A 10052-nucleotide genomic window follows, 5' to 3' on the forward strand; every position below is an offset into this window, starting at 1 on the left:
AGAATTACATTTATTTCAAGGAAACAAGAACAATTTCTCTACTGCTTTCTATAGGAAAATATAGGAAATATTCACACCCATTCACATTTTAACAGTATTCTAAGTATTAGAAAACAAAAATTTTAGTAATGTACTGAAATAAGACCACAATTACTTTGGGTATGCAGAGAGGGGGCTTATGTTCCTGATGCAATTAGCAGGTCACACCCTCAGCTCCAGAGCTGCCGGCACCGTCAGTTTTAGTGTTTCAGCAGGAGATAATTTCACATATACCAAGGAGATGCACGAACAGGGCGTCTGGAAGCTCCAGGTCGTTTCTGCTATTCAGGTTTTTGAGCAGTGCCCATTTCTCACAAATAAAATATTCCCGACCGTTTGACTGCTGTACCGCCAGCCCCGTGGCCGGCCACCCCTCCGGTCCCAGGTTGGGTGCACGTGGAGGCCGGGTGGGCACGTGCGACCGTCCCTGTCCTCCGTCAATGACCACTGCCCGGCCTCCCGCCTTCCCTGCCAGCCGGGGCTGGGAAGGTGCTGCCACAGCAATGCCCTGTCACACACACATCCCGCAGGATGTGGTTGCTATGTCAACGCTCTCCTAGTGGCACCCACCCCGGAGGGGTTGCCAGGGAAACAATGCTCCCCTGAAGCATCAATAGGACTGGTCTCTTCCCTGCATTTCCGCCCCCAAAATGCCCTGCCATGAAGCTGAGCTAACCCCTGGACACTTGCTGCTCTGTGCCACACCCCATCCCCACGGCCGAGCCAGCCCCAGCTCCCACCAGCCTCGCAGCCACTTGACCAGCCACGCAGGACTGACCTGATGGGAGACCTTTCACTGTCACCACGCTGGAGCAGCTCGCGTCCAGGGACACAGGCAGTCACGGGACAGACTAATACGAGGGACCTATCTTCTCTTCTCAAGGAACTGTGGAAATGGGAAGCTGCTGGTTGTGCTGGTGATGGAAGTGCTCGGTGCATGGATGGGGGAAGATGTAGCAGGGGATGCACACCCACTTGGCAGTAGATACAGGCTCTCAGGCCAGGCTTGTATCATATAACAATAATAAAACCACCTTTTCATCTAGAAATACTTCCTGTATTAGATACTTTAAAATTTCTTTAAAATACTCCTTTAAAATTCCCAAAAACTCCAGAAGGTGTGATTTTTTTTTTTTTTTAGATGAAGTCTGCTGTGAGAAGGAACTGTCTGAACTAATTCTGTAGAACTGTAGTTAGAGAATGTGGAAAAAATATTCAAACCCCCAAATATTCCATGGAACATTAAAATACATGGGAGTGCTTTTAGCACAGGTATTTGAACAGAAAACATCAAAGGTCTTGAGTGTCAGACTTAACAAAGCCCAGCTACTGAATCCTTACTTATCCCTGGAATATCTGAGCTAAGTGATTTGTTTTAAAGGAGATCTCCTCTGTCACAGGGAGCATCTGGCAATTTTGGGTAATAGCATAGTAGAGGAGTTTGCAGATATGATCTGAAGAATCAGAATGCTGACACTGCAGAAAATCTAAAAAAAAAGTTTCAGCATCACAGGATGCACACACATAGTCAGTATTTGGCTTCTTGCATACACATTTTAGTTAAGTGATGTATTAAATACTAAATAAGAAGTGCTTGCATTCAAGAATTTTGTCAGTGCTCAGGATTTAGGACTCAAGAGTTCATGTGCATACTCTGAGATTACAAATACTGCTTTGACATTGACTCTGAGAAATGTAAAATGAGGTCATCTACTGCTGAATCATCAAAGGGGCAGAGGTGGGCTCTCCTCAGGGATCAGGGACTTTGTATATATTTTAACTATTGTTATACATCCACTGTTGCTTATCTAAGAGAAGCTGCAGTAACTGCAGATGACCTCACATAATCATGGGGGGAAACTTCCAAAAAAATGCCCAGATCAAGTGATTTTGAGTTATATCTTCTAATAGAGACATATTTCTATCTTATCGTATCTTTGAATGAAGAACTCTTGTTGTTCTCTAAGTGATATTACTGCACAGTTAATTGTCTGGAACATACTTACAGAAAATTAGAAATAATCCTTTAAAGGTCATTATTTCATTTGTAATTAGACCGATTTTGATCATATTTCACATTGGTATCAAGCAATTCTGAATCAGTCTCAATGCCAACCTTTGTGATTTGCTCTCCTCTGTGTTCACCACGTGGCATAGAAAACTGGCTCACAGTATGACCTAAAAGATATGCAAACCGTCATTCTTCTTCACTAGATTTCAAACTTTATCTCTGGGGAAATGGGAATTTGTTTGTGTAGAAACCTCAAATCATGATGTTCTTTGTATTTTTGAATAAATGTCTTTGATCCAGCAGATGCTTAAGATAAGAATATACAGTTATTTCTGGAAATCATTTATCTAGACCTGCCTAAACAGAAGCTGCTCAGTTCCCCATACATTTTCCTCATCTGCTTTCAAAACCTGCCTATTCTTTTGGCCTTTACAATGCCTGTAGCAGAGAGTTCTTAAATTTAGTTATGTGTTGTATGAAAAATTGTGTAGTTTGTTTTCACCTGACAATAAAATTTTTCCACTTTCTTCTGCTGTAGAATATTGTCAATACAAGATCTTTATCACCTTTTAAACCATTCATTATTTTACAGGTTTTAATTATGAATTTCTGAGGTAGACTTGCCTACATAACATTTTCTGAAGTTGTCAGACGGATATGCCTCCTCTCAAGCATTACTTTCTTCCAGCAAAACATCTCATGGAAATAGTGCTGGTCCTATATGTAACTCTGCTAGGGGTGAAAGAAATTTCATTGCAATCAAAGTGCATGGAATTCAGTCTATGAACCTTTCCTGAAGAACTTCCAACCTAAAACTGAAGATAGAAACAGCAAGACGACAGGGACACTAATTAAGGTACATATGTCTTCAAATGGGTCTATTTATTTAGCTGACTCACATTTCTTAGCTTGGTATCATTGATGCAGTGGAAGAAAGCTTTTAGGAGGGAATGAGGCTAGTGAGGTGAAACTGTATACTCCATGTAGTAAAACAACACGGAAAGTATTTGGAATCAAGATTGGAGAAGAACCCAGACATGCCCCAGTTAACACTTCACAGAATCACAGAATCACTAGGTTGGAAAGGACCTTTAAGATCATCAAGTCCAACCATTAATCCAGAACCACCATGTCCCCTAAACCATGTCCTGAAGCGCCACATCCACACGTTTTTTGAACACTTCCAGGGATGGCGACTCCACCACCTCCCTGGGCAGCCTGTTCCAATGCCTGACCACCCTCTCAGTGAAGAAATTTTTCCTAATATCCAATCTAAACCTCCCCTGGCACAACTTGAGGCCATTTCCTCTTGTCCTATCACTAGTTACTTGGGAGAAGAGGCCAACACCCTCGTCGCCACAACCCCCTTTCAGGTAGTTGTAGAGAGCGATAAGGTCTCCCCTCAGCCTCCTCTTCTCCAGACTAAACAACCCCAGTTCCCTCAGCTGCTCCTCATAAGACATGTGCTCCAGCCCCCTCACCAGCTTCGTTGCCCTTCTCTGGACACGCTCCAGCACCTCAACATCCTTCTTGTAGTGAGGGGCCCAAAACTGAACACAGTATTCAAGGTGCGGCCTCACCAGTGCCGAGTACAGGGGCACAATCACTTCCCTACTCCTGCTGGCCACACTATTGCTGATACAGGCCAGGACGCTGTTGGCCTTCTTGGCCACCTGGGCACACTGCTGGCTCATATTCAGCCGGGTGTCAACCAGCACCCCCAGGTCCCTTTCCGCCGGGCAGCTCTCCAGCCACTCCTCCCCAAGCCTGTAGCATTGCATGGGGTTGTTGTGGCCAAAGTGCAGGACCCGGCACTTGGCCTTATTAAACCTCATACAGTTGGCCTCTGCCCATCGATCCAGCCTGTCCAGATCCCTCTGCAGAGCCCTCCTACCCTCCAGCAGATCAACACTCCCACTCAGCTTGGTGTCATCTGCAAACTTACTGAGGGAGCACTCAATTCCCTCATCCAGATCATCTATAAAGATATTGAACAAGACTGGTCTCAGAACCGAGCCCTGGGGAACACCACTCGTGACCGGCCGCCAGCCGGATTTAACGCCATTCACCACAACTCTCTGGGCTCGGCCACCCAGCCAGTTCCTCACCCAGCGAAGAGTAAACCCGTCTAAGCAACGAGCCGCCAGTTTCTCCAGGAGAATGCTGTCGGAGACGCTGTCAAAGGCTTTACTAAAGTCCAGGTAGACAACATCCACAGCCTTTCCCTCATCCACTAGGCGGGTCACCTGGTCATAGAAGGAGATCAGGTTGGTCAAGCAGGACCTGCCTTTCATGAACCCATGCTGGCTGGGCCTGATCCTTTGGCTGTTCTGCAGATGCCCTGTGAGCACTCTCAAAACCAACCGCTCCATAATCTTCCCTGGGACAGAGGTCAGGCTGACAGGCCTGTAGTTCCCAGGATCCTCCTTCCGGCCTTTCTTGTAGACAGGTGTCACATTGGCAAGCATCCAGTCACCTGGGACCTCCCCTGTTAACCAGGACTGCTGATAAACGATGGAGAGTGGCTTGGCAAGCTCCTCCGCCAGCTCTCTCAGTACTCTCGGGTGGATCCCATCAGGCCCCATAGACTTGTGGGTGTCCAGGTGGCTTAGCATGTCCTTGACTGCTTCCTCCTGGATTATGAGGAGTACATTGTGCTCTCCATCCCCGTCTTCCAGCTCAGGGGGCTGAATATCCTGTGGATACCTGGAGTGGCTATTAAAGACTGAGGCGAAGAAGGCATTAAGTACCTCAGCCTTGTCCTCGTCCTTGGAGACAATGTTCCCCGCCATATCCAGTAGGGGATGGAGATTCTCCTTGCCTCTCTTTTTGTTGTTAATATATTTGTAAAAACATTTTTTATTATCCTTTACGACTGTGGCCAGACTGAGCTCTAGCTGGGCTTTTGCCTTTCTAATTTTGTCCCTGCTTGACCTAACGAGATCCTTGTACTCTTCATGAGTTGCCTTCCTCTTCTTCCAGAGGTGATAAACTCTCCTCTTTTCCCTGAGTCCCAGCAAAATCTCCCTGTTCAGCCAGGCCGGTCGCCTTCCCCGCCAGCTCTTCTTACGGCACATGGGGACCGCCTGCTCCTGCGCCTTTAAGATTTCCTTCTTGAAGACTGTCCAGCCTTCCTGGACCCCTTTGTCCTTCAGGACTGTTTCCCAAGGGACTCTCTCAACCAGTGACCTGAACAGGCCAAAGTCTGCCCTCCGGAAGTCCATGATAGCAGTTTTGCTGACCCCTCTCCTTACTTCACTCACAACTGAGAATTCTATCATGTCATGGTCGCTAAGCCCAAGACGGCCTCCGACCACCACATCTCTCACCAGTCCTTCTCTGTTTGTAAACAGCAGGTCCAGCAAGGCACCTCCCCTGGTGGGCTCACTCACCAGCTGCTTCCTAACTCATATCTACTTAGAAAAAGTGAGTTTGTTACACATTCTATCAGAGTAGGGAACTCAAGGGCAAACTCTTCAGTGAGTGGCTTGAGAGAAAGCAAGCTACTTGAGTGTCATGTGAGGTAAAGAACAGAAATGACTGCTAATTCATCTTTGAAACATCCAACTTCCACAGGAACATCGGTATTGACAAAAAGACTGTTATAATTTAGAGAGTCACAGAACCACAGAATCATTAAGGTTGGAAAAGACCTTTAGGATCATCAAGTCCAACCATCAACCCAGCACCACCATGCCCCCCCTAAATCATGTCCTGAAGCACCACATCTACACGTTTTTTGAACGCTTCCAGTGATAGTGACACCACCACCTGCCTGGGCAGCCTGTTCCAACGCTTGACCACTCTCTCGGTGAAGAAATTTTTCCTAATACCCAATCTAAACCTCCCCTGGCGCAACTTCGGGCCATTTCCTCTCATCCTATCACTGGTTACTTGGGAGAAGAGACCAACACCCTCATCGCCACAACCCCCTTTCAAGTAGTTGTAGAGAGCGATAAGGTCTCCCCTCAGCCTCCTCTTCTCCAGACTGAACAACCCCAGTTCCCTCAGCCGCTCCCCATAAGACTTGTGCTCCAGCCCCCTCACCAGCTTCGTTGCCCTTCTCTGGACACGCTCCAGCACCTCAACATCCTTCTTGTGGTGAGGGGCCCAAAACTGAACACAGGATTCGAGGTGCGGCCTCACCGGTGCCGAGTACAGGGGCACAATCACTTCCCTACTCCTGCTGGCCACACTAGTTCTGATACAGAAATAGGTACAACATAGAGGATAAATTCATATGCAGAAGCAACTGTGTGTTAATCTATAGCCATTTCTAAATGTATTAGAACTTACTTAGTTTCAAAGTGAGAAAGAACTTTAGATTTCATTTCAATACACAGAAACATTTGTTACTAATATCGAATACCCATGCTTTAAAACTGCATAAATGTTTCTAAAACAATGTCCCAAAGCCAATTACAGGTTAATTTAAGTGACCACCATAATTCTGGATTATAACAACCTTTAGAAAGAGTTTGGTTGCATACTTGTTCTTTCATTTGAATATTAATGACTTAAAGGCTTGACTAGCATATATAGATAATTTACATATATGAGCTAACTTTTTTAGAACTTTTATCTTGATTTTTCTGAGGCCTGTGTTTCTCTGCCTAAGGCATCAGTGTGGCATATAATGTTTCAAATACACATATTCTGTTCCTTCTACAAAATAAATGGAAAACAGACATTAATAAAAGAGACCTCCGACTAAGATTTCATTCCTCTGAAATTTTCATGTGGGAAAACTGCCATTGCTGCCATCCTGCACCTAATTTGATCTACTTTGCAGATTAAACACAATGGAATTTTCAAGTATACATATTTACATGTAGGGGACAGTAGATAACATCGTAAACTCATTAGACCGAATATAATAGGAGTGGAAACATGACACATCCCTGCACAGTGGATCTGTACAGATCTCCAATAAAGCCCATTAATTCCTCTGTTACGTTTCTTTCATGGTCCATACATACACATGCATGTGTTTGTACAACATACACATTTCTACTCAGCAAACTTTAGGTCAATTTTGAAAGAAAAAGTTCACTGTCAATCTGGAGTGCGGAGCTGTTGTATACCAGAACGAGCAATGAGCTCCTCCTGTGCAACAACAGCAAGTGGACAGCAATAGGAATGAGGCAGAATATTGAGAAATCATAACTGAGGGAGGTTTGGACAAAGGGAAGAATAACATGGGGAGTTATAAGGGACAGGCACGGGGCTTACAGCCAGCAGAACCGCATCACCTACCTGAAAGACTTTGGCCAGATTGTCAAAGAGGGCTTGACCAGCGCTGACTTTATGCTTGACTCCCCTGACTGTGCCATTTTTGCTGAGGATGTTGACTCGTTTTGTACCAAAACCCCTCTCTTTAGTGGCTCTGACTAAAATGAGCAAGTCATCCTGTTCGTTCTCGTTTTCATCACACTCGGACCCTACGTGTCCATTCTGCTGCCCGTCCACCTCGCTCAGCCGGCTGGTTTGGTCGGTCTCTGAGCTACTGGCGTACTCGGAGTCCAGAGAGTCGGCAGCCTCCCCGTCGGCATACACCTCCTTCAGCACCCTCCCGCTGTGCGAGGATGCAACACGGAATCGAACCTTCCTTGAGAGCCTCTCGCTGTCCACCTTCACCTCATTTTTAAACATCGCCTCTTCCATTGATATAAGCAGTTTGCATTGTTCCAGCGTGGTGCCCATTGCGTTTGCCAGTTTGTGACACGTAACAACAATATCAGTGCTGTTTTCTGTTGACAGGCATTCTCATATTAAACTAAAGAGCTTTCCCAAGAAGCTACGCTGCCGTTCTGCAGTTAATAATGGATGCATTTGTGCTATGGTTACCTTTAAACTAAAACCCGTAAAATGATCTCATCAATTAAATATTAAAAAGCCACTGTGTACTTCTTAGCACTAAGGAAGAAAGCAAGAAAGGGAGAAATTACATTCATTGATTAAAGTAAAAATTCAAACCCACACACGATAAACCCAATAACAGAAATTACACGAGTTTATACAAACACAGTTTTTGTTTGCTGAGAAAGACAAAGAGTTTTTCACAATATCTGCAGAGTCAAAACTGTCTATGTACATTACACCCAAGGGGAAAACCACAAACTTCAGCACTGAAGAGGAGTCAATGATGGGCACGTTTCTTTCATCGAAACACTTCATTCCCCTGCCAGTAAAACCTCATTCACCAAAGTCTGCTTTTTGTATAAGCTTACAGAGATTCAGCAGGGAGCTCTGACTTGGTGTTTCGCAATGCTGGCCTTTTCACAGGCTGGCAAAGCAGTTGAGAAGCAATTAGTCACAATTTGTTGCACAGAGTAACGGAGTGTTATTCAATAAAACCCAACCACAGCTAGTGCCACACAGTAACCACAGCCTCTGCTCCTTTCCGTCACTTATTCAAGGGACTGGGCCAAGGGAATCTGAACAAGGGATAGGAGAAAGCTAATTATTTGTGGCAACAAGGATCAAACAAAGAAAAGTAGGGTAAGGTGCATTCAACCGCAGGGGAAGCAAATTGCCCGACCCCAGCAAACCACAAGTAGCGGGTGGCACACTGTTAGCCACCCGGCTCTAGATGTAAAAATAACAAACCCACAATTGAGGTTTCTGGCTATATCTACTCAATATCATATAGTAGCACCTTAGACCCCCCAAAGTGGTTCTGAGTTTGCATGATGATCCCTACTTACAGTGCTATTTCTGCATTTTCTCCATTTGAAGAAAAGTGCAAAGCGTTCCTTAGAGCAGCACCGAGAACCCCATCCCCTCCTCGCTTTCCTGGCAAACATTCCCTGCACGCTCTCTACAGCTTCATTTTCTCTCTAGACTCATGAATACTGAATGTGACCCCCACAACAGGTGTAGGTATGACATGAGTTCCTAGATGCTCAGCCAAACCAGAATGGTAATGCCCGCAGTCACAAGCAGCTGCAGAGCTTCAAGCATCTGAGGAGGCTTTCTGGCCAAGATTTTGGAAATGCAGGCTCCAATCTTTCAGCAATTAGGTGGGGGTTATTGCGACTTTCCTTTGAACAAGAGGCATGAAAATACTGCTCTTCAGCCCAAGTAAAAATCACAATTCTGGTGACTAAACTCTAAAATTACTTATTTTCTACCTACAAAACGGAAACACAAATTAGTGGCATTTCATAGTGCTAGTGGTTGCCACACTTCTTTTTAAAATTATATGATTCACTGTATTATTAACTACTATTATTTACACAGGAAAAAAAAAGGTAAAAATAGTAAGTTACAAGAGTTAAAATGCATTGATACTTATCTTTCAGAGAAGAAAAACGATTTGTATCAAAGTCTGTACTAATATTGAATACAGTTATGGACACCTTGGAAAATTAATTGGGGGAGGTGTGGTGGTCAGGTTGTTGAATCACACTGACTGTGATACTGTCACTGGCCCGCAGGAGCTTTGACAACAACTACAGTTCATTATTACTAAAAACGGACTTAGAACTAAGAACATTCTGTAGCAGAATGAATATTTAAAAATATCTTTTATGGAATTATCCAAACAGGGCTGCAAGATACCTGGAGAAATCACTTAGTCTGTTACCTTCCCCAAAGTTAACTGCATCGTAGTGTTTCCATGATTATCCGAGTGATGTCTATTTAGCAACCTGCAGTAATAATTAATTTTGTTCATATTTTTAATTAAATAATAAAACCCAAGTGCTTTGCAGTGAATTGCCACAGATCAAAAAAATCTGAGCTTTTATAACAGAAATATTTTGCATGACACTTTGATAATATTTTTATCTCCTCCAATTGATGCTATATATTCTTTAACATAGAAGCCATTTTACTACTATTGCAGGCAATGGGAAAGCTTATATTGTCTGTAGTGCAAAGGATTTGATGCTGAGTGATTTAAAAAGTTAATGTAGCATTGAATAAATGTGGGATTAATCAGTACAACATTTTAAAAATACACTCCAAATATTGTTAGCGTCTTGTTCTTTGTTAGTAG

At 44.2% G+C, this 10052-nt stretch overlaps 1 protein-coding gene across 1 annotated transcript in view; it reads right to left on the reverse strand.

The window, feature by feature from the left end:
- GRXCR1 (glutaredoxin and cysteine rich domain containing 1) overlaps positions 1 to 7753 on the reverse strand; it is a gene marked incomplete at both ends in the record, with an annotated part of 42711 nt that extends 34958 nt beyond the window's left edge. Inside the window, one exon of the mRNA XM_081999732.1 lies at positions 7307 to 7753. Within this exon, the coding sequence (XP_081855858.1) occupies positions 7307 to 7753 (447 nt within the window). The remainder of the gene's footprint in view (positions 1 to 7306) is intronic.
- Between the last annotated feature and the right edge of the window lie 2299 nt (positions 7754 to 10052).

This window comes from Phaethon aethereus (genome assembly GCF_964289735.1).
Source record: "Phaethon aethereus genome assembly, chromosome: 4".
NCBI lineage: Eukaryota > Metazoa > Chordata > Aves > Phaethontiformes > Phaethontidae > Phaethon > Phaethon aethereus.